At 37.9% G+C, this 22,949-nt stretch overlaps 1 protein-coding gene across 1 annotated transcript in view; it reads right to left on the reverse strand.

The window, feature by feature from the left end:
* Window positions 1-9,505: 9,505 nt before the first annotated feature.
* cntn2 (contactin 2) overlaps window positions 9,506-22,949 on the reverse strand; it is a 131,403-nt gene continuing 117,959 nt past the window's right edge. Inside the window, exons 22-23 of the mRNA XM_039749084.1 lie at window positions 15,322-15,490; window positions 9,506-13,026 (exon numbers count right to left, since the gene is read on the reverse strand). Of these exons, the coding sequence (XP_039605018.1) occupies window positions 12,920-13,026; window positions 15,322-15,490 (276 nt within the window). The 3' untranslated portion in view covers window positions 9,506-12,919. The remainder of the gene's footprint in view (window positions 13,027-15,321; window positions 15,491-22,949) is intronic.

Below are 22,949 nucleotides of genomic sequence, written 5' to 3' on the forward strand. Positions count from 1 at the left end.
AATACAGATATTAAAGGTTTGGTTTGTGGTTTTATTTGCTGAGGAGCAGTTGAGAAATATAGTCGGGCGTCATTATCTGATGATAACTTAATGAAACACAAGCAGCTAATGGACTGGTTGGCAACTTTAACTAGACAGTGCTAACTGAATATAATGATCTTCATCTCAGAAATTTTTACCAGTAGATATTTCAGTTGATTGTGCATATGTTAAGATATTTTTAAGTATTTTTAAGTGTAAGTAAGTGAAGAGTAGCAGCAGCACTCAATTGGAGTGCAGAAGGAAAATAAAAATCAATCTATTTAAGGTAAAGCGTGTGTTGTAAAGATATTTGTAAAAAGAAATAGTTTTCTTAAAGCTGTGGCATCACCCTTAACAATTGCTCTTTGTTTTGTGTGTAAGACATTCACCTATCATATATATATATATATATATATATATATATATATATATATATACATATTGTATATATAACCCATCCATTATCCAACCCGCTATATCCTAACTACAGTGTCACGGGGGTCTGCTGGCGCCAATCCCAGCCAACACAGGGTGCAAACAGATATATTATGGTCAAAAGTTTCCCTACACGCAGTACTACCAAGTGATTTATTACTTTCCTCCTGGTAATTCACTAGTGTCAGGGGTTATCGAATGGGCACCTCCTTTCCTTTGTGTTTTATTCTGTATGCCCATGACACCTCCTCTGCTAGGCTCAATGCGTATGTTAATATTAAATAGGTGTTCACTAATTATTTATGAGCCACTTTTCAGAGGCAACAAATGACAAATTACAAGAACAAGATACAGCAAAAATCCAAGTGCAAAAGTTAGAATTTATGTGGTATTTATATTTGACTATATAAATTTAGCTTTTAATTAATACATTCAAAACAGTCATTAATAAGATCTTTTAATCTAAAAATGCTTCCTATAAAATGCCATAAAAGTTTGTGGACACTATACTTTTGTGGTGTGAGCTGAGACATTTTTAAAAATGTTCATTATTTTCATATGTTTATTTTTTATTTTGAATGTATTTATTCAGAGTTATGCACATTGATTGCTTAATAGCTACACTGATTACTTTTGAATCACGTTTACAAGCATCACTACCTTAATGTGCTGCATCATCATATTTTGCTTCTTTTTATGATGCAATCTCTTCCTGCTTTAATTTAGAAACTCGGTCTTTTGTAAATTGTTCACCACAAGATTACTGCAATGTTTTATTTACAGATTCATTCTAAATGAAAACCAGGCACAAGGCATGCAAACGTTACGGTTTGTTCCTGAATCAAAGTTCAAATTCTGGGGATCAGCTCAATAAGTGCGCATTTTTTTGTGCATACGTCTATTTGTTGACTGTGTTTGCCAGCTGTCTGTTAGGACTATTATATTTCTGAACATCCTGGCACATGCTACAAAACCCCATGACACAAGCATTTTACCTGTACTTTAACACTCTGTGCAGATGAGATGGTCAATGAAATGACAGACCCCAGCTGATCTGTAGGTGTCCTCCTCTAAATGGCAGAGGTGTGGAATAACAGTTAGCCAGAGAATGTGCACAGGTATAAATACCACTGACATGCCCATCACAGGAACAGCCCACCATGTGAATTACATGTTGAAGTGAAGTGAAGTGGGGGGAAGGGGTCAGCTGGAAGCACTGGAACTAACAGAAATTACTGTATGTGAAAAGAACTAACAAGGTCATTGCTGGTTTATGGTCAGTCACGTGCCATCCCAGATGGAAGGAGACTGCAAGGTCTGGGAATAGCACAAGGTGAGCAGGGGGCCAAGGACCACTAATTATCTACAAGGAAAAAGTAGACTATCATTAACAAGATCAAAATAGGGGTCTGACTACTTATTAACATGGTGCTGCAGCATTTACAAAAAAATAAAGTATTATGCTATGAACGCTGGTTTATTTTTTGTAAAAGGCATTGTCAATCCAAACAAAGAAGCTGTATGGTGTGATAGATTATGCAAAATCCAACAGGTAAACACATATCGCAATTAAGTGAAGCATGGGTGTGCAGCTCAGTGTAATACTTGAGTGGGTTTAGCCCGACTTAATGCCCCTTGTAGCTGGGTCTGCTTCACACAGGACTGTCCGAGCTACTAGATACCACTGAGTGTTGTTAAGAGTGCCACCTAGAGTGGTGTTTCTCAACCTTCACGATCGATCAACCCGGTTTTACCTTTTTATATTTATTGACAACCCAGCGGCAGCCATTGCAATTATAAATCACCTCCTTGGTGAAACAAGAGCAGCTGGTAGAGTGTGGAGGGGGACCCCCTTCTTAAAAAAAGCATAACAATGGGGAAAGTAATGAAATGGACAGAATTCAGGCGAAATAAGCTCACTGGGAAATATATTGTGCAGTGCTGTTGATCGTTTAAGCATCCCACTGCAACCCACTCATGAACCAAAAATGGCAGCCTGTGACCCAGCACCTTTTAAATTCTGAATTTATGCACTAGGTTTAACTGATGAATAGCTTTTAGCTCTAATATTTTGAATAATGTAATATATATATATATATAATGTAATATTTTGAACAACACAAAGTTACCCTTTATTTGCAGTTGCTTCCATTTGTGGTCCCTATCAAATTTACACAAAGTTTAAAATAAACACCTTGTACTTCATTCTGTTTGACCCTAATTTATTTTTCTTAGTTTTTGCACACTGGTTGTTTGGCTCTTTTTTGATGTTACAGTTCATTATTAATTCCATAAAACGTGCAGGTCACTGCCTTTAAATGGTACCAAAACAGGAAATGATCAAAACCACAGTACTCAAATGATCTTGTACAGACTACTGTGGTTACATGAGAAGTTTTGGCAGAAGAATATCTGACAACTGTTTAAAAGCATGAGGCGCTGCCTGTGAAATGTCTCCTGTTTTGAAAGAAACTGCCTAATGCTCTAAACCTACGGCTGAACAAACACAAAGCCTTTTTCATACTGCAAATTCTTCTGGTCAGTGTCAGATATGGAGTGTACAGGAAATTGTATGAGAAAAAAACATCAGAATAATGTTTGTTGGCAGTCAGTTAATAAATTCATGACATTTTTATTCTTTATAGCACCATAAACGATGATCACATCCTCAAAACACTTTAGAACTACAGTTCAATTCAATCGATTACTGCAGGGTAGCTGGCACAATAAAACTCATTAAACAGTTATGTGGCAATTCTAAGTTGTGTATGAATGGGAGCTTTGATGGACTGGCACCCTGCCTAGTTTGCTGCTTGAGTCCCCATGATCCTGAATTGGATTAAGCAAATTTGAGATTGTTACAGTATGTGTTGTGCTGTGTATGCCTTTTATTGTGACTGCCAACCTAAAGCATGTTTCATTGAGTTTACCTGTACACCCTGTATATGCATGGGTTGCTCTTCATTCCCTCAGGTTTTATTTCTGCATCCTAATGACATTCATGTTGGGTTAATTGACCTACCTATGCAACCAAGAGTGAATGTGTCACACAGTGGTGTGGCCAGAATAGGCTTTACATACCCCAAGGATTGGATTAAACATATTAAACAGAAAGACAAATGAACGTTAAATGAGTCAGTCAGAACACTGAGTATTTGCATGGTGCAGGCATTTATGTTACACCATAACATCATTAGATGAATATATTGTGAAAATTACATTAATCATGCAGAATTAAAAAAAATAATACAGACACTTTCTTTCTTCTTCAAGTTTGATTTGGGATTTGCACCATCTCTTTCTAAATACAGATAAAAATAACCCAGATTGACAAGGCTTGTGAAAGCACTTCTTGAACTTCAAGCCTGCTCCTCTAAATCACATTTCACTACGGATGCCTTACCTCCCTTGTAGACTCCTTGACCTACCCAGTCTGCTCACCAACGGGAAAAAAAAAGATACGAGTCTTCACACTGGCTCGGACTAATATAGGTAGCTTGGGGCAGCCCCCTGTGAAAGTGCTAATAATAAAAAAAATGAAATGATAATGACCTGCTTGTGTAAAATAATAAAATACTAGATCTCTGATTAGATTAATGGTTAAGTAACAACAAATACAATATGTTATCAAAGCTCAAGTTTCTGATGTCTTCTTGGCACAAGAATAAACACAGTGGGACAAAAGTTTGATCTTTTAATTTATTTCTTTCTATATCAGTGAAAAGTGCTGAGGTCAGCATATGAAACAGCGATTCTGTTAGCACCTTTGCCATTTGCAAACAGCTATTACTCCTTTTAGCAGCTGGTTGCGCTTTTTTTTGGGAGGGGTTAAAGGCAGCCGTGGGTCATGGAAGAGCCACAAGGCTAAGTTTCAGACTTTCGCCCTGATTGATTGCTCTTTATTGAGCATCTGACTCTTTCATAAAGAGCCAGCAATTGCTGCTCTGTTAGTGACCTTTAACAGAAATTCATCATGCTACTGTGATCTTTGCCAATAGTTCAGGTCACAGTCAAGCAGATTAAGTGCAATGCCTTTGACAATCAAAATCGTCTTTTAAGATGATTATAAGCACTTAATAGTAAGCAGAGTTTAGACATTTTGATCACAATTTAAATGTATGAGACAGCAATACACAAGAAGAAAAACAGTCAATGTAGGTCCAAATGTAATTACATGAAGGGTTAGGGTTTTCATGTACTCCAATACAGACAGTGAAATGTTATTAGTGGCAGATTAGGTAAATTAGAACATTAAAACAATCTAGACAAGAAAAGGCCATTCAGCCCAAGAAAGCTTGCCAGTCCTATCCACTTAATTGTTCTAAAAAACATCAAGTCAGGTTTTGAAAGTCCCTAAAGTCTTACTGTCTACCACGCTACTTGGTAGCTTATGCCAGGTGTCAGTGGTGCTCTGTATAAAGAAAAACTTTGTAATGTTTAGATGAAATTTACCCTTAACAAGTTTCCAACTGTGTCCCTGTGTTCTTGATGAACTCATTTTAAAATAACAGTCCACTGTACTAATTCCCTTCATAATTTTAAACACTTCAGTCACGTCTCCTCTTAATATTCTTTTGCCTAAATGGAAATTGCTCTGAATGGAACATCATGTCACCACATTCCCAAGATCTGTGACTCTAGGATTGGACTCCTCAGCCTTAAAAAGTCACATAAACAGTTTGATGGGGACCCTTTTCATATTATGTGATTGAAAATGCTTTTGAGAATATTCAAGGAGCATGGATTATCAAGGTCACATTTATCACCCAGCAGATTTAAAAAAAAAAAAAAAAAAGATTTCTCTCATTTGTATTGAACTTTTGGGTGGCACGGTGGTGCAGTGGTAGCACTGCTACCTCACAGTTAGTAGACCTGGGTTCACTTTCTGGGTCCTCCCTGCGTGGAGTTGGCATGTTCTCCCCGTGTCAGCGTGGGTTTACTCCGGTTTCCTCCCACAGTCCAAAGACATGCAGGTTAGGTGAATTGGCGATCCTGAATTGTCCCTAGTGGGTGTGTGTGTGTGTGCCCTGCGGTGGTTTGTTTTCTGCTTTACACCCTGTGTTGGCAGGGATTGGCTCCAGCAGACCCCTGTGACTCTGTAGTTAGGATATAGCAGGTTGGATAATGGATGGATTGATTTTTTTTTTGAATTAGAAGCATTTGGTGTACAACAAAAGAATAAATTAGCCTAATGGTGTGTTTATATTATATTTTATAAAATTGGGGTATTGCATTATCTTCCAACGAAAGAGGAATTTTTGGTACTTCAGATTTGTAGCGTCATGTTATTTAAATAAACAAATATTGTTTATACTCTGTGGCTTATAATAATAGCAGCTTTATTAGTCAGCAACCTTTTCCTTGTCTAAAAAAAATCATTGCTCAACACAGACTAAACGAAATAATATATTTTGTGAAAAGAGCTAGCAGCTGATCGGATATTGTGCAACAGATGTAATTTTAAAGAGGAAGAAAGAAAAATGTACAAATCTGATAGGGATAATCTAAAAATTATTCAACAGTAAAGCATTTAGATTTTGAAAGGAGATTAAATAATACAGGGGTGGCACGGTGGGTAGCGCTGCTGCCTCGCAGTTAAGAGACCCGTGTTTGCTTCCAGGTCCTCCCTGCGTGGAGTTTGCATGTTCTCCCCGTGTCTGCTTGGGTTTTCTCCCATTTTTCTCCCTATTTTTCCTGTGTTGGCTGGGATTGGCTCCAGCAGACCCCCATGACCCTGTAATTAGGCTATAGCAGGTTGGATAATGGAGGGATATTTTCAAAGGATTTGTATTGCTGTGATGTAAAAATTCTTATTGACATGTATGCAAACCCAGAGTAATTTGTATTCCTGTGCATACAAATGAATGTGTCAAAACAAGGAGTGTTTTTGTGTGAGAATTTCAAAAGAACTGTAGCCATACTGCTTTGCATCATCTGGATCACACGTGGGTCGACAAAATAAGTTAACAGATGATTCATGCTGATATTGTATTTCAATGTTTACCATCAATGATTACACATCTCACCCAAGTAAGTGACACTGGTACTTGGCAGAATACAAAAAGGATACGTTTTTATTTTACCTTTTTATTACACTAACAAATACACTGATCTCTGGTTGTCTCCAGATCAAGGTCCAGCCCCAGAAAGTGACCACATTGCATGTAATTAACAATTTATAGCCTACCTGATAAATAATAAGTGATATTAACTTGTAACAAAAAGGACTGCATGGCACAATGCTATATGGTCTGTTGATAGTATTGAATATAAAAAGTTTTCTGTCTGCATGTTCTTATCTAAAAACTCAGACTATGCCTCTGTGTGGTCCAAATGCTCTCAAAAAGCTTAAAAATCCATCTAAAAACTCAGGTGAGGCAACTTGCATCATTTCTGGATGTACTGGCAGAGCCCTTTAGTTAGCTATTCTGGAGAAAACACGCAAATACTCCTCCTCATTCATGCTCTCAGTCTCCCTCATTAAATTATCTTGCCTGGGGCATCAGAAATCCTTGGGCCGGCCCTGTACGCCAGTACATGTAAAACTTAAACTAACTAACCCTGGATGAAGACGCCAAAACTTCTCCCAAATTCAAACGATGTGCGTGATTGGTTATTTGCAGTCTCTAAACTAGCCTGATAACAATGAGTTTGTGTGAATGTGTGTAGGTGCGCTGTTTGTTAAACATGGGTCTGTCCATGAATTAGGTCTTGCCTTCCACCCAAAGCAAACTGATTTGGCTTAATTTGTTTAATAATTTGGATGAAATGAAATGGATGGTGTCACCCGTGTGTACATGGGAGACAGCTTAAGGGCTTTGTTGATGTTAGTTACCTACCAGACCAGGGCTTGGTACTGTATACTTGTGTCTTCTCTTCTCCTCCCTTTGCAGAATGGAACATTGGCAGCCACTTCATCTCCGATGTCACTTCCATGTCCGTCCGCCTAGACCCTCCAATTCCTGCCTGAACGACTTCATAATTCAGAAATGGGCCATCTTGAGGCAGTTCTGTGATGAACTCACATCCACAAAGATGTTCACACAATCGCTGCATGTATTTTTGTTGCTTTAAGCCTTCCATTTATATGGGGTCACCGAGGTGGTGCCTAAACTCTTTATTGTTATTTGTGTCCTGTTTTACAATTGATATGTTTTTCTAAGGCAAAGAAGAGCACTTGACATTTCAACCAGAGGTAATGTGAGTAGAAAAGAATAGGTACAGGATGTTATCTATCTGACCACATGAAGAAGATGTAGATAAGCACAAGAACTGTAATAATCCTTAAATGTTGCGATGCAATAAGACTTACTAATGTGTGGCCCAAAATATTTTAGATAAAGCATGTACCCTGAAATTAAAATTGGAGAAGAAGAACTGAAGATATCAAAAATATAGCTCTGTCTTATTGTTGGCATGTGTGTCAGAGGGGGACATTTTTTTGATTTCCTGGGTAATCCCTTTACTGATTGTTGTCATGGCTGTCTGCAGGATGTAGGTATTTGCTGTCTTGCAAAGGAGTCACCACTTTGAAGTTTTGGCTGGTTGAGTATACAAACAATTCAAAGTTGTGATAACAGAACTGCTCCTTCCTTGGAGGATGTTTGTATGTACCTGACTTAGAAATTACATGTCTGACAATTTTGGCTTCTAATCAGCATATCTATACTTATTCATGGTTGGTAACAATACACTTTGTTAACTTGTGTTTTCATTAATTGTTAAACCCAGGAAATTCAAATGTGCCATTGTTTAAACCGATTGTCCAGGACTGACAACGGCAGGGACTGAAGGAGATTTAAACTTCTGGGCAGGAGAAGGCAGGAGGAGGGACAGTCCAATGAGAATGCTGCCAAGACACTTGGACAGAGCACAGGGGCTCGCTGGCAGACGAGGGTACGTGGCTGGCACAACGTGAGGCACAAGGACGGCAACGCTTACTTCCAGGGAAGAAGAGACAACTCCACAAGGAGAAGACGGTTGTGGGTCCAGTGAGTGAGGGAAACTGCATGAAAGGACAGAGCTGGCAGACGAGAAATGAGGCGTGCCTAGATCACAGCAACAAAAGGAGCCCAGAGTGGAAAAAAAGGAACGACGAAGAGACGCTGACAGGGATTTGTGTCCGGTGAACAGAGTGCATCGGTGGGCAGTTGGACAATTAATTGTTGAGGTAACACAGTGCGCAAACTGGACTCTGCACCACTAAAGGTTGTATCCTCCACTTCATGTTGTAACGGACTTTTATAGCATGAACTGTGTGCTTTCCTTTTAAAAAAGGAATTTCGTTCCTGATATTGTTAGATTTTTTTATGTTAATTTATCTTTTTAATGTACTTTATATTGTGTTGTGTAGTAGAAGTTACTGTTGCTTTTCTGTAATTACTGTTGTGTCTTTCATTGTGTGTTTACTCACCGCCCAAATTAAAGAAACCTGTGTGCTATTATCGGTAAATTTCAGGAGTTCCCAGGCTCTTAATAAAACAGGGTGGCGTAGTCGGATATTTTAACAGTAGTTAAGGTTAGATTACCTGTAAGTGTGACCAGACACCTGTCACATGTGAAGAGTTCTCAAAATGTCTCTGATTATAAACACTGCAGCAACGTTTTCTTTTACCTGGACATGATGCTTTAAACATATTATAGAGAACAGCAAATGTTTCACAGGAATTATTGGTTTTGGGTTATTTACAGAGGGTGTGTGTTAATAGAAATTACAGAAAGTAGTGGAATGGAGCCTTTGAAGTTAACAGGATTTGCGACATAAGATATCAACTATCACACAATAATTTACCTTAGAAGGATTTAGACTCAGTATTCACCACAACAGATTGCTGCAATCAAGAAATAGAAATTACTGTAAAACATGCATTGATTGATTTCTACCGAGGTATCCATGTGATATCATGAACATTTTTTATCATTCAATTTTTAAAGACTAGAAGTTAAACCAGATCAATTCCACATTCACAACTATTAAATAGTGTCATTACAATCAAGTAGTTAGATACACAATGTATGGAGTAAACATGAGACAAAATCCTTAATTCCTACTTCTTTATTTATTTTTTTTCTTTATTTACAAGTACCTTTAATTTCTCTCCAGATTTGCGTTTTTAATGAAGGCTTTGGTGTCCCCTCTACAGTATGTAACATACAGCATGACAGGAAGAATGCAAACACAACCTTTGGTTTTCCTAAGAAAGACATTTTCTTTCTAATCACATACTCTTCAACTTTCTGAGAAAAAGCAACACCTTTTCTCGTGTTGGCATCATGGAAACAGCAAAAGACAATACACAGAGAAAAACAAGGGATGGATGTTTATCTGCATTTTTATACCTATCTCAGAGCAATTAATTTTACAAATTTCAAAATTTTACATACAAAGGTGAGCCAAATTGTGGAAATGAATAAATTCCTAATAATGTAGGCCAAGTAAAATCAAGTGTGGTGTGCAAGAATTACACATTGTTAAGTGTCAACAAAAAGCATCTTAATATACATTTTGTTTGTGAAATACAAACACAAAGTAAGTCTCACACGCTTCTGCAATCACCCTTCACTGAGTATTAGGTCCCTTTTAATAAAATATTGCTGGCCAGGTTTTATGTTTTGAGACATAAGGGAATGTTTACAAATGCCTACTGTAATAAAAAGCACCAGGCACACAATTGCAAAATGGGTAAAAAATCTTCAAGCTTGTTCATAGTAACATAAGAAAACATGCAGAAGAGTTTTTATATGTGCAGCCAGTTTAAATGAATATATGTATTGAACTGGGTACTGAAAAAGGAGCAAAGCAGCAATAATCGTCATTCACTAACCCATCACTTCATTGTTTCTTTTTTCATTTTAGAGGCAGCAGAGTAAATCTGTTCAATGCCAGATAAGATCTTGGATTACTTTTATACACCCTTCCATTTTCTATACCTCCATATCCAATTGTAGGGGTTGCAGGAAACAGGTGACCACCAGTTGGTGGAGCACCAGTCCATCAGAGGTCACTCTTTCTGGATCAATTTAAAATACCACGTACATCTTTGAGATGTGACAGGACAGAGTTCACACAGACAAGGGCAGAAGAGACAATCTCAAAAGACTGTGACTTGACTAGCATTCAAGCTCAGCTTTCTGGAGTTGGTAGGCTGTAGCATTATTACCTTTACATGCATGATTTTAATGTTTATTTATTAAAAATAAATGTGATTTAAAATATATGAGGCTCATTAAGTCAAAAAACAGTATTTATGCATTAACAGAGTGATTTCTGCTTGGGTGGAAATTCTGCTTTATTTCAAAAATGAATGCACATGCTGTAGTACATGGCCAGATTTATAATACATAAGATGAAATTCTTTGGATAAGTAAAAGAATAACTAAAGAGCATCTGCTTGGCTATTTTAATAAAACGGCAGAATCACCACTCTGCATCTACAGTGTTTACTTACTGGAGCCTTCATTTAGCATTTTATAATAGATTATCATGAAGGTAGAGTTAATAAATCTAACAATGGCATTGACTCAAAACTGAATTTTAATACCAGGCCACAATTCAAAGGTATCCCATCATTATTTAACAGCTTTCACAAATATCCATTATCAGTGCTGGATGAATTTCTCTGTATTACATCAAAAAGAATATTAATTATGTGGTAATTCTTTCTAACCAGGTGTCTTTGTGCAGATCAATGTGTGGCACCTGTTTCTTTTCTTGGATTTCCATCTCAGCACTTTTGATTAAGAACTCTTCAGCAGCCAGATCACAGGGGACCTCCGTTATCAAGCAAGTACATCGACAAAAAGTCCAATCATTCAAATTCTAAAAACATTCAGCAAGTGTCATACATCAAATTCCGTGTTCCATGTTTACTCTGGTTCAATAAAAAAGTATATTTACACTATAAAAAGAAAAGTGCAGCAGTAAAATTAAAAGCCACTGTGACATGTGACTGGTGCCACTTACAAAAATTAGTGAATCTAAACCAAGCATTATAACATTTCACTTATGGAGAGAAATTGCTAGCTATCCCTTGAAATCTGCTGGAGGTCTGCTCTTTTCCCACTGTTACATTAGAACAGAGATATAATTTAGGCAGGCGACCATGTGAAAAGTACCTGACCTGGAAGGTACAGTATCTTTTCTGTGGGCAGTAATTCATCAAGAAAGACAATATATACAGTATACATATCAGGAAAGATATTCCAGCTCACCAGATCAGAGTGCCATTTTTACAGCTAAAATCCCATTAGTGTATGGTTTATGTTGGAAATGCAGGGGAGGTGGTCCTGGACAAAACAGGAGTCACCAAGCCTGCCGTCATCCTCAGTGCTCACCCTCATCTAGTTTTATTGAATGGTGATGCATCAGCTAACTTATTTGGTCACAGAGGAGCAGACTGTGCTCCTTTAAACTGGTCCACTACAATACTACCAAAAAGAGCCATATGGTCCATTTTCATTGTTTGTATGTGTACATAAATAATGTATATTAAGGGCACCCACATAATTTATGGAGTTACCAAGACAGAGAGAGAAAGAGAGAGAGAGGGAAGAAGAAGTAAATGTATTTTTACCAGCAGCAGCTTTACCAGCAGCAGCTTTTTTTATATTGATATATTAAGAGTTGTCAGTATTTTACCCAATGACATCATCTTAGGTGGGAGTTTCAATTCAGAAGGTTCTATAGCCATTCGAAAAGACATGACTTTACATCATGGGGACACAATTGCAAAAACCTTCATGATCCTGATGTGGGGTGGACTGAAAAGGTTTTTTTTTGTCTAGACGATGACGTTGTTTTTTCCACAATTTACAAACGTAGGTCAAACCACCTTCTTTTCTTCAAAGAGAATTGCAAATCATGAAAATTTAAGGAAAAATACGTCTCATTTCTTTTTTCGGTCTGCAGTGAGCAAAGAATATGTCCACTGACAAATGAGTAAACATCTTACTGTAAATTTGGATTCTTGTAGTCCTTTCTTTTTTTGGAGTGAATTATGCAAAAAAAAAAAAAAAAAAATCAAGTACAATAGCAGTTCAAGCTTTGTCGCACCTAATAAATAAGTTCAAAATCTTGTGATCACAGCTGAGTATCCTTCTGAAGCATTTCCAGCATGTCTATAACCCTGTGTCCACATACAGTATTAATATTAGACAACAGCTACGTATCATACTCCATAAGGCAAATTTCAGCATTATAACCCTTTAAAAAATGTACACTTTCAAACTATCTGTTTGACGTCCATAAAGGTCTGACGATCCTTTAAGATGTTGATACAACTTTAAAGGTGGTACAAAATCCTGTATTAAATTACTTAAAAAAGAGGTGAAAAAAATACAACCAAAAAGTGTGGTAGCACTGACACCATCTTTTTCCCAACATAAAAAATAAAATTTTGAAAATGAAGTGTCTCAACATTACAGTTTATCCATAGGTAAAAAATCTCCAAAGGACTGTCTAAAGTCAAAGCTCCAATAAACCAATCAGTGCCAGCATTATGAAAGTGGTGCTGAGGATGACGTGTGCAGGAGTGAGGTCAATTGCTGAGTTGAGGACCATCATACTCGTCCCTGGGAAGGGGAAGGAAAGAAAAGGAGAAGAACAACTCTTAGTCTGGCAACACATGATACCCAATAACCATCTTGTTACTGTGGCAAGCTGCCAGATATGGCTCCCCGTATTAAAGTACCTATGAAAAGTATTCACAGCCTTGGAAGTTTTCACATTTTATTGTTACACAGCTTTGAATCACAGTGGCCATTTTAATTTGTCTATTTTGGTACTGATCAACGGAAGGACATTCTTTAATGTGAAAAACTGAAAACATGTATGCAAAGTGGTCTAAGTTAATTACAGATATAAACAAGAATAATTAACTGATTGCATAATTATTCACCCCTTTAATATGACACACCTAAATCATCATTGGTTCAGCCAACTGGTTTTAGAAGTGACTTAATTAATAATCAATGGAGGTCACACATCTGGAGTTTCAGTTAACTATAGTATAAATGCACCTGGTCTGGAAGTTCACATCTCTTGGCACACAAGTGTGTGTGGTGGCCTAATCTACACAATGAAGACACATGAACACTCCAAGCAAGGCGATTTAAAAACAAAAGTCAGGACGGAAGTAAGAAAATATCCAAGTCACTGAACATTCCTAGAATCCAGTTAAATTAACCATTAAGAAATGGGAAAAGAATGGCACAGCTGTAAGGCTGCCTAGAGCAGGCTGTACACAAAAACTGAGTGATAATGAAAGAAGACTAGTGAGGAAGGCCACCAAGGTACCTCTGAGAACTTTGAAGGAATTACAAGCTACAGTCATGGAGATTGGGAAGACTATAGACAACAACTGTGCTTCAACAGTCACAGCTTCTTGGGAGAGGGGAAAATAAAAAAAATTCACATGACATCTCTGCTAGAGTTTACCAGAAGAAATGTTGTGTGATCTAATGTGGAAAATCTATGAGAAGGAGATAATAATACTAGAGAAGTGGAGGAACAGTGTGATTGTACCCATAAGAAGAAGGAAAATCTGGGAAAGAGTTACAGAGAGAAGGCTTGGGGAAGAGACCATCTTTGCATTGGGATGGATAATACAGAAGCATCGAGAAAAACAGAAAGGTTTGCATATGGTGTTTATTGATTTGAAGACGGCTTATGATAGAGTACCACGTCAGGAGGCCTGGAGGTGCATGAAAGAGAAAGGAGTACCAGAGAAGAATGCAAGGATTGTCCAGGACATGCATAACTTAAGTTAAAAACAATGGTGGGGTAACAGACAAGATCCCAGTTAGAGTAGGTCTGCACCAGGGACCTTCTTTAAGTCCTTACCTCTTTGATCTGATAATGAATGCATTGAGTTGTGGGATAAAAGACCCGTCCCCTGGTGCATGCTTTTTGCTGATGACATGGTGTTGAGTAGCACAAGAAAAGAGAAAGTGCAGAGGAAGTTGGAAGAATGGAGAAAGGCTTTGGAAGATAGAGGATATAGGAAGAAGACAGAATATATGACATTTAAAGATGATCAGAATTCAGAAATTAGCATGCAGGGGGTGCTACTGAAAAGAGTGGATGAATTTAAATATCTAGGATCAGTGGTATTCCAAGAAGGAATATTAGATGCAGAGATAACCCACAGAATGCAGTTTGGATGAAACAATTGGAAGAAGGCATCAGGAATATCGTGTGACTGAAGAATTAAAGCAAAGGTTAAAGGTAAGTTTTTTAAGACAGTGGTAAGACCAGCAATGATGTAATGTACACAAATGCATGGGCAGTAAAGGGAGCACAGGAAAAGAATTTACATGTGGCAGAAATGAAAATGTTGTGATGGATGTGCAGAGTTAAAGCATAAGAAATGAGACAATCAGAGGTACAACACGAGTGGGAGAGATATCTAAGAAAGTACAGGAAAGTAGCTTGAAGTGGTATGGACATGTGATGAGGAGAGACAATGAATATGTAGGCAAAACAGAAAATGGAAATACAGGGGAAGTACAAATGAATGATTCCAATGTGGGAGTGGATGGATAAAGTAAAAGAAGATCTAAAGGAAAAGGGATTGACTGGTGAGGAGGTGCAGGACCAAGCTGTATATGGAGAAGGTTGATCAGCACATCAACCCCACATAGAAGTGGAAAAAGATGAAGAGGAAGAAAGAGAAGAAATAAAAGCACATTTACATTATCCCCTGTGGTTTGAGTGATGGTAGGTCAGTTGGCCTTTGGGGAATTTTACTCAACTCAACCTGATATCTTTTGAGTGAAATTACATGAATATGATTTACTAGCTTGTTTGAATTACCTGCTCTTGTCAAAATTATCCTAATGTATCTTCAGCTCCTTACTCCCACTCACCTGAGTCCCGGGAGACTATAACTTCAGTTGGTGTCCCATCTCCACCTTCACCCCAGGCTCTAATTTCAAGTACAGCAAAGTTGTCATCCCGTGGAAGAGGCAGACGAATGGAATTTTTGCCTTTTTCCACAACTTTAAGGACAGCCTGGCCTTCCTGTTTGTAGAGGATCTGGTAGGGAGAGCACAAAATAAATCTTGCCTTCAGTACTGCTAGTTTGCTATTAGCTTATTTCATTTTTCAAACTGAATTACAGGGAGAAGGGCATGAGCCATTCAATCAGACACATCAACATTTACTTCAAATCTCCAGTAAACTTGACCTGCATGCATTTGAGATGTAGGATGGAAAGTGAAGTACCTGGAAAAATCCAAGGTAGACATGGAGAGAATGCATGTAGCTCTCTTGACCTAGACAACCTGGGGTATAAACTATGCCTTAAAAAACAGTTTCCCATTCTAATTAATTATAAAAAAAATAAGAAGGTTGATATTTTATAATAGTTTTGTGCTGCTTTTGCTTTGAACACATTTACAATTCGATCAGATTTTACATTTGTTTAAGAAAAATATTGCAATAAAGATTCCAACAAGAGCTTAATGAGACAGAGGAGCTTTCTTATAGCTTAGCAAGTTAAGCACTAGTGTGATGGAAGAATAGCAGAATTTTATACTGGGGCTGACACCCTGGTCTGTTTCTTGCCCTGGGCATCACACCTTCAGAAGTGATACCTGGCTGACCATACAATGGGGCTCAAATGCACCTTTATTACTATGGTATACTTGAGTGACATCTTTATCCAGGGTAACTTAAGAAACAAAAATATTTCACATACATTTTTTTACAGTTTGGGGACAGGCTGGTCAAGTGACAAAATAAGCAAAATAAGTCCCAAGGTAGGAACTGAACCGGTAAACTTGCAATCCAAAGTCTCAACAGCTCCACCATAACACTGAACCTGGAAAATTTGTGATTATGTGACCTTCAGAGACCTCCAGGTTGGGAATTATGTGAATGGGAGTTAATAACAGTGTATAATACTGAATGACGATGATAGCATCTAAGGAGAAAAGTAAGAAACGTCCCTGCAGCCAGAAAAGGAAGAGAATTTCATAAAATAAATGCAATAGTTTAATGCACTGTTTATCTTTTAGGGGGATGACTGGGGAATCGTTTAGTTGAACTCAAGAAAGTCTTTGAGAAGCTGATCATTCAGCTAGATTGGTCAAGCAATTTAAGGCAGATTTCAAAATTGCAGTTGCAAGGCAGAAATGCCTCTGCTCAGCGCCAGGCTGCAAGCTGTTTGCTTTAGTTTTATGAGGGCAGTCAAACAATCAGAATAACCAGTCCTCCCCCAATGCCAATATTTCATGATGCAAGATGATTTCAAACTGAGCTTTGGCCAAAATGACAAGATAAGCTATCTTATCTGTAAACAAACAGTTTTTAATTTTTTTTGCAGCATAGTAGTAGGCTTCCCTCAGGATGGCAATATAAATGTGTCAGAAATTTTAAAGAATACTTTGGACACCTTTGATCTTTTATTACTAGACAGTGTAAAGATAAGGTTATATAATATCTGTTTTTAAAACAAATGACATTGTTCTTATCCAAGGATAAAAACAAGCCAGAAGATCATCAGCTCTGCTGGGCAGTGCCCTGTTTTCTATGATGTTTGGTGGCTCTTAAAGCTTCTCCACTTAAGACTTTCAAGCAGTTGGAGAAAAACTGTGAAAGTACTCACAGTAGACCATTCAGGAACAGTTTAACTCAGTCCAACCATTTGCTACAATGTTGGGAAGAGTATTATTACTATTAATATTACAAATATTATCATTGTTCCTTTTTACAGATACAATAAATCGATACAAGATAGTCATGAAGCAATGCAAACTCATCAAAACCAAACCATCACCTAAATGTGATACATATCTCTTCACATTTTTTCTCCTGCCCCTTTGTGTTCATTTCCCCACAAGTGACATTCAAAGACATACAATGTTCTCTAATACGTTCAGTAACATTTCGACCTTGTGTGATCAAGGAATGCCTCACAGACTCTGCTCAGAAGGACTGGGGTGTAATATAGTCATTGACTACCTTTCCCTCTTTTAACCTAGAATGGAGGAGAACCCTTCATAAGACCCTTAACATTGCTTCCAGCGTGGCAAAGGAAGTCCAGCTCTTCTGACACAACAGGTGTTTAAGGGAGCGCCAAGCAGTAGATTGTGTGGAAGAATAATTTTAGGGTAACATAGTATTCATCATTAACAAGTAGCATAAAGGGTTAATAAATGTCAGAAACGCAAGTGAAAAACAAAATGTACAGTAAAATATAAGAATTGGTTTAGGAAAAATACTGAGATGGTCAAGTAAATAAAGAATGCACCAGAAGAAAGGATGATGTCATATACAAAATGTACTGAAGGATGACTAAGAGATGACTAAGAAATCAGCAGATGTCCTATAAACTAGAATGGACAGTTGTTATATGCACAGAAATTTCAAGGGTGGTGGCTCATCTCAAAAGATATAAGAAGAACCAGAATATAATATAGTAGAATTTTATTTTATATAAATCATTTGTGTGTAAACCAATGAAACAACCAGAGTAAAATGTATGCATTGATTGTCACTGTAAGTAAATTCAACAGTTTGTAAAATGAACCTCTATCCTTTGTTTCTCGGACCATTCTGATCATGCTGTAACAGACTGCTTTTGAAGAATGCTCCCTCCAGGGCTTTTTGTCGAGGAGTCATTAAATGATGCAATGGATAGATAGATAGATCGATAGATCGATAGATAGATACTTTATTCATCCTGAGGGGAAATTCACATAATCCAGCAGCAGTATACTGATACAAAAAACAACATTAAATTAAATAGTAATAAAAATGCATGTAAAAACAGACAATAACTTTGAATAATGTTAGCGTTTATCCCCCGGGTGGAATTGAAGAGTCACATAGTCTGGGGGAGGAACGATCTGCTCAGTCTGTCAGTGGAGCAGGATGGTGACAGCAGTGAACAGCTTTTCTCCAGCCTGATTACTAAATTGTCCTGTTAGAGGACATTTCTTTCTTTAATAACTATTATCATACAGTGATAATTTCTGTATTATCTATATCTATTATTTATTATTTATTTATTAGTGTCAGGTAATGAGTTCCAGATCCTGGGGCCATAACAGCTCAATGCTGATTCTGCACTTTATAACTTAGTCCTGATATTTCCTTATATACCTGATAGTCATATACTTGTTATAGGGAGGAGCCAGGCCATGAAAACATTTAAAAAGCAATAAAAGAATTTTAAAAACAGTTCTAAAAGAAAGAGGCAGTCAATGAAGGGATCTTCTTGGTGGACTAATAAAGTGTCTCCCATCTATCTATAGGTGTTTATCTGTCTATGCATCAAATGCCCTTATCGTGCACCTTCCTTTGTTCACTTCTCATGGTCATAACAGTGCCACTGATTTCCAAATTATTTTCCTGTAATGGTATTCTTCGTGTGCACTTCTGAATATTGTTTCAAATTTCAGGAACGCCCTAAATATTGAGTGTCTTTGTGAATTTATGGTCACAACTTCCTTGATAGTTTCTGAGATAAGCTGAGCAGACCAAGAAGGAATTCAATAATCAGTTGATAAAGTGCCCTGTGTTATTGGCAGTTCTCTAGAGAAATAACAAAAGAAACTCCTAATAGTGAGCAGGATTTCTGGTGCGCTTGTCGGTAGGAATGTTTGCTGTTTCATGCAGATGTAATTTAATATTTCACGGGGATTTCACAAATGTTACGTTCACATGGCTGAGGTGATGCCGCCCTGGAAAGAATCCTAACTTCGGCAGCTGGGCATACATTCCATTCATCCAAGGTAAAAAGAATTAGGAAAAGGAAACACGAATGGGCCACCTGAAAAGGAAATGTGCCAACAAATAACACCTGTGCTGCTTTCTCACTTTAAACATTACAAACTTAAGGCTTCAGATTAGTGTTTGACCTTGCAGCAGATGTCTCATTGAATTGCAAAAATAAAGCATGGGATTGAACATCAGAAATCTCAAAACAAATCTCATTAATACAGTGAAGGATTTTTTTCTTTTTTAATATCTGCAGTTTCAGATGGTCAGAACCACTTAAAGTATTGCATTTACTGTAAACAATTGTTGTAGTATGTACAGTAAAACTCTACAGAAACTTAGCATCTAATAACTTTATAAACTGTAACTGTAGTTTGCAATGCAACATGGGCCCCCAATACAAATTCAGAAGTGAGCAGCATGTTTCACAATAAACGATGAGCACATCGTGATCAGTATGGGGCATTGCAGAGCCCAAACCCCAGACACAACCACAGAAACACACGTCTTGGGTTTCAATTAAAACTTTATTATAATAAACTACCTTAACAAAAGACTTCTTCACAATAAGAACAACAACACATCCACACAAGCACAACTCTCTTCTTCCCTTTTCCTCCACTCCACTTAGGCAAGCTTTGTTACTCCAAACTACTTGGATGAAGTGTAGCAGCTTCCTTTATCCTGGTCACATTGTATCCTGGAAGCACTTCTGGGTCAAGTAGAACTTCCCCTTAACAAGACAGCCTGCCTCCAGCGGCTCCCCCAAGCAGCACCTGAGGACTCCAACAGGGCTGCCCATCAAAACTACAACTCCCATACAGCCCTGTTGGTGTCCTACAAGGAAGCACAGCAGAGGGATGTCACCTCCCAGTATATTGGGGGAGCAGATGGCCCTGGGATGCAGTCTCCCCCTATCCATCCGTTAAAACAGCATCCTATCTAGGAAAGTAACCACTAACCAACCCAGTCGGGATGCCTATCCTTCCATTAAAAAGACCCCTTGGCCAGGTACTGAACCATCCATCCGTCCCAGCTGGGATGCTAGCCAACCCATAATGTCTATTACAATACCTACAGCCAGAAGGTATTCTAAAGGTGGTTTGGGTATTTTACAGTAAAATACTATAGTTCTTTTTATGTTAGTTGATAATTTCACAGTATATTATTAGCATCATTTTGCCAGTTATTTACTGTAAACTCTGCAGTCTACTTTAACAGGCAAGCAGTGTGATGTAGTGGTTAAGGCTTTGGAATTCAAAGCCAGGAGTTGTGGGTTCAAATCCTGCTAATATAAGGTGACCAGAATTTTTTGGGCCAATCCAGGGACATGTTTGAGGTTTGTGGAAGAGCGTAGAATCTACAGATCATGAGTAGGGACTCTAAACACTACAGAGTACAAAGCGAAAGCTTATCACGTAATTTCTCGGCAAAGTTGCAGGATGTGGTAAAGCATTACCTCTGTCATGCGCACCGAGTTCAAATTATCGTGGATGAGATACATTCAAAAAAGTGAACCAGCTGAAACCGGGGACGAAATCTTAAACCGGGGACAAAACGGGACATGTTTCTGAGTGGGGACAGTTGTCCGAAAAAAGGGACTGTCCCCGGAAAACGGGGATGGATGGTCACCTTAGCTAATAACACTGCATGACCACAAGTAACTTGCCTCACCTGTCTGTACTCCAATTGGAGAAGCAATAAACAAATGTAACCAATTGTATCTCTCAAATATCCCCTTAGATAGGTTAGGTGTCAGCCAAATAAATACATTTACTTGTACAATTATAATGTTTCTAATTGTTTCAATGACAAAATATTTTAGAACATAATATTAGCGATTAAGGGCATTTACAACCATTTACTGGCAGCGCAAGTTGCCAAGTGATAACTTTAAATCAAGAAGATTCTTAGCGGACTGGATAATGATGGACTGACTGATTCCAAAAATCTGCTGTAAACTGGATTACAAGTACAATACAGTGTTACTGTAAAAAACAACCAAGAGTACAATACAGTGTTACTGTAAAAAACAACCAAGAGCTTTATTTTACTTACAAGATGAAACTGTAAATCCAGCGATATACTGTAAATGTAAACCCATTTATTACACTATGGATTCAGAACTTTCTTTAAAACCATTCACAGACAGTTAAAGTTCAGGACACTTTTTCAATAGTCATTCATTCAAACACAGGAAGTCCGCAGGGGTGTGTTTTATCACCATTACAGTTTTTTTTCTGTACAAAGTGACTTGAGACTGAACAATGACCACTGCTCCATTATCTAGTATGCGGATGACACCATGCTCATAGGACACATATCTGGGGAGGATGAAAGCCACTATCTAAATCAAGTGGACTGGATGGTAAACTGGTGCAATAAAAACTTTCTCACTCTGAATGTAAAAAAGACCAAAGAAATGATATTTAATTTTAAGAGACAGAAATCTGTATGTTCACCTATTGTAGTTCTGGAAGAGGAGGTAGAAATAGTGACTGAATATAAATACTTAGGAACTTACCTAGATAACAATCTTAACTGGAATACAAATACAAAAAAATTATTCTGTAAATGCAACCAGCGCTTATTTCTCCTCCATAAACTCAAACGATTTAAAGTAGACAAGGACCTCATGTTGTACTTCTATCGCAGTCTGATCCAGTTTGTGATCACTTTGTTTCATTGCCTGGTTTAATAGTCTGACAAACCAAAACTCAAAAAAGCTCCAGCAGATTACGAAGTATGCAGTGTGGTATATGGCCAGCCATTCATCCCGGCCAAAACCCCCATGCCGCCAGATAGAGCCCTCCCTGCGACGTGGAGATGCCCCGAATTCCAGCAGGGCCTCATGGTCTTTGGAGTTTTAACACACAGCCCTGCTGGATAACGTTGGAGCCACTGCAGGGAGACCCAGAGACTCCTACTTTCCATATAGCCCGGAAGTAATTCACAATCATGGGAACGGAAGTGATGATATACTTCCGGGCTGAAGAAAAGAGAAGTTTTGATCTGACCCAGAAGTGCTAAGAATCATATGGACTGGAGGAATCAGAAGCACTTCTGGGTCAGGACTGTGTATAAAAGGACTGTGGGAGATCCCAGCAGTGGGCTGAGTTGGGAGGAAGAGTGACTTAGCTGCTGGGGGGTGTGGAGGGTTATTGTTATTGTGAATTATATTATTGATTTATCATTAGATAGTGGAGGTGGAGGTGCTTTGTGCACTTAATAGTACAAATAAAATAATTATTTTGGACTTTTATCTGGTGTCTGGCATCTGGTCTGAGGGTTCAAGGGGATGAATGCGCCAACCTATCTGTCACAGCAGCTAAAGTTATGGGGCTCTTGTAGATGATTTGACCAGTGTGTGTCAGAGGGCAATGTTAAAGAAACTGGAAATCATCTCAACTGATGACAGTCATCCATCACATGTAGAACTAAAGTTCAGCAAATCAGGAAGGATAGTCGCTTTGAAAACTCACACAAATCACTCCAGAAACTCCTTTCTTCCTAGTGTCATACGACTTTTCAATAAGAAATATCGGAGATAATGATTAAGGTTTTGATGTATATCCTGTAACCTTTTTTTTTGGTATAAATATGTATTATCTAACTGCCTTACCTTAACCTTTCCTGTTTCTATTTGTCTGTTTTATTTCATTCTGTCTGTTATTTGATGAAAGTGAGAAGGTAAATTTAATGTTTTGTTGTGTAAACATGACTAAATAAAGAAACCTTAAACCTTAATTATTTGTTTACAGTAATTAAC

The sequence above is a fragment of the Polypterus senegalus genome, chromosome 3 (genome assembly GCF_016835505.1).
Source record: "Polypterus senegalus isolate Bchr_013 chromosome 3, ASM1683550v1, whole genome shotgun sequence".
NCBI lineage: Eukaryota > Metazoa > Chordata > Cladistia > Polypteriformes > Polypteridae > Polypterus > Polypterus senegalus.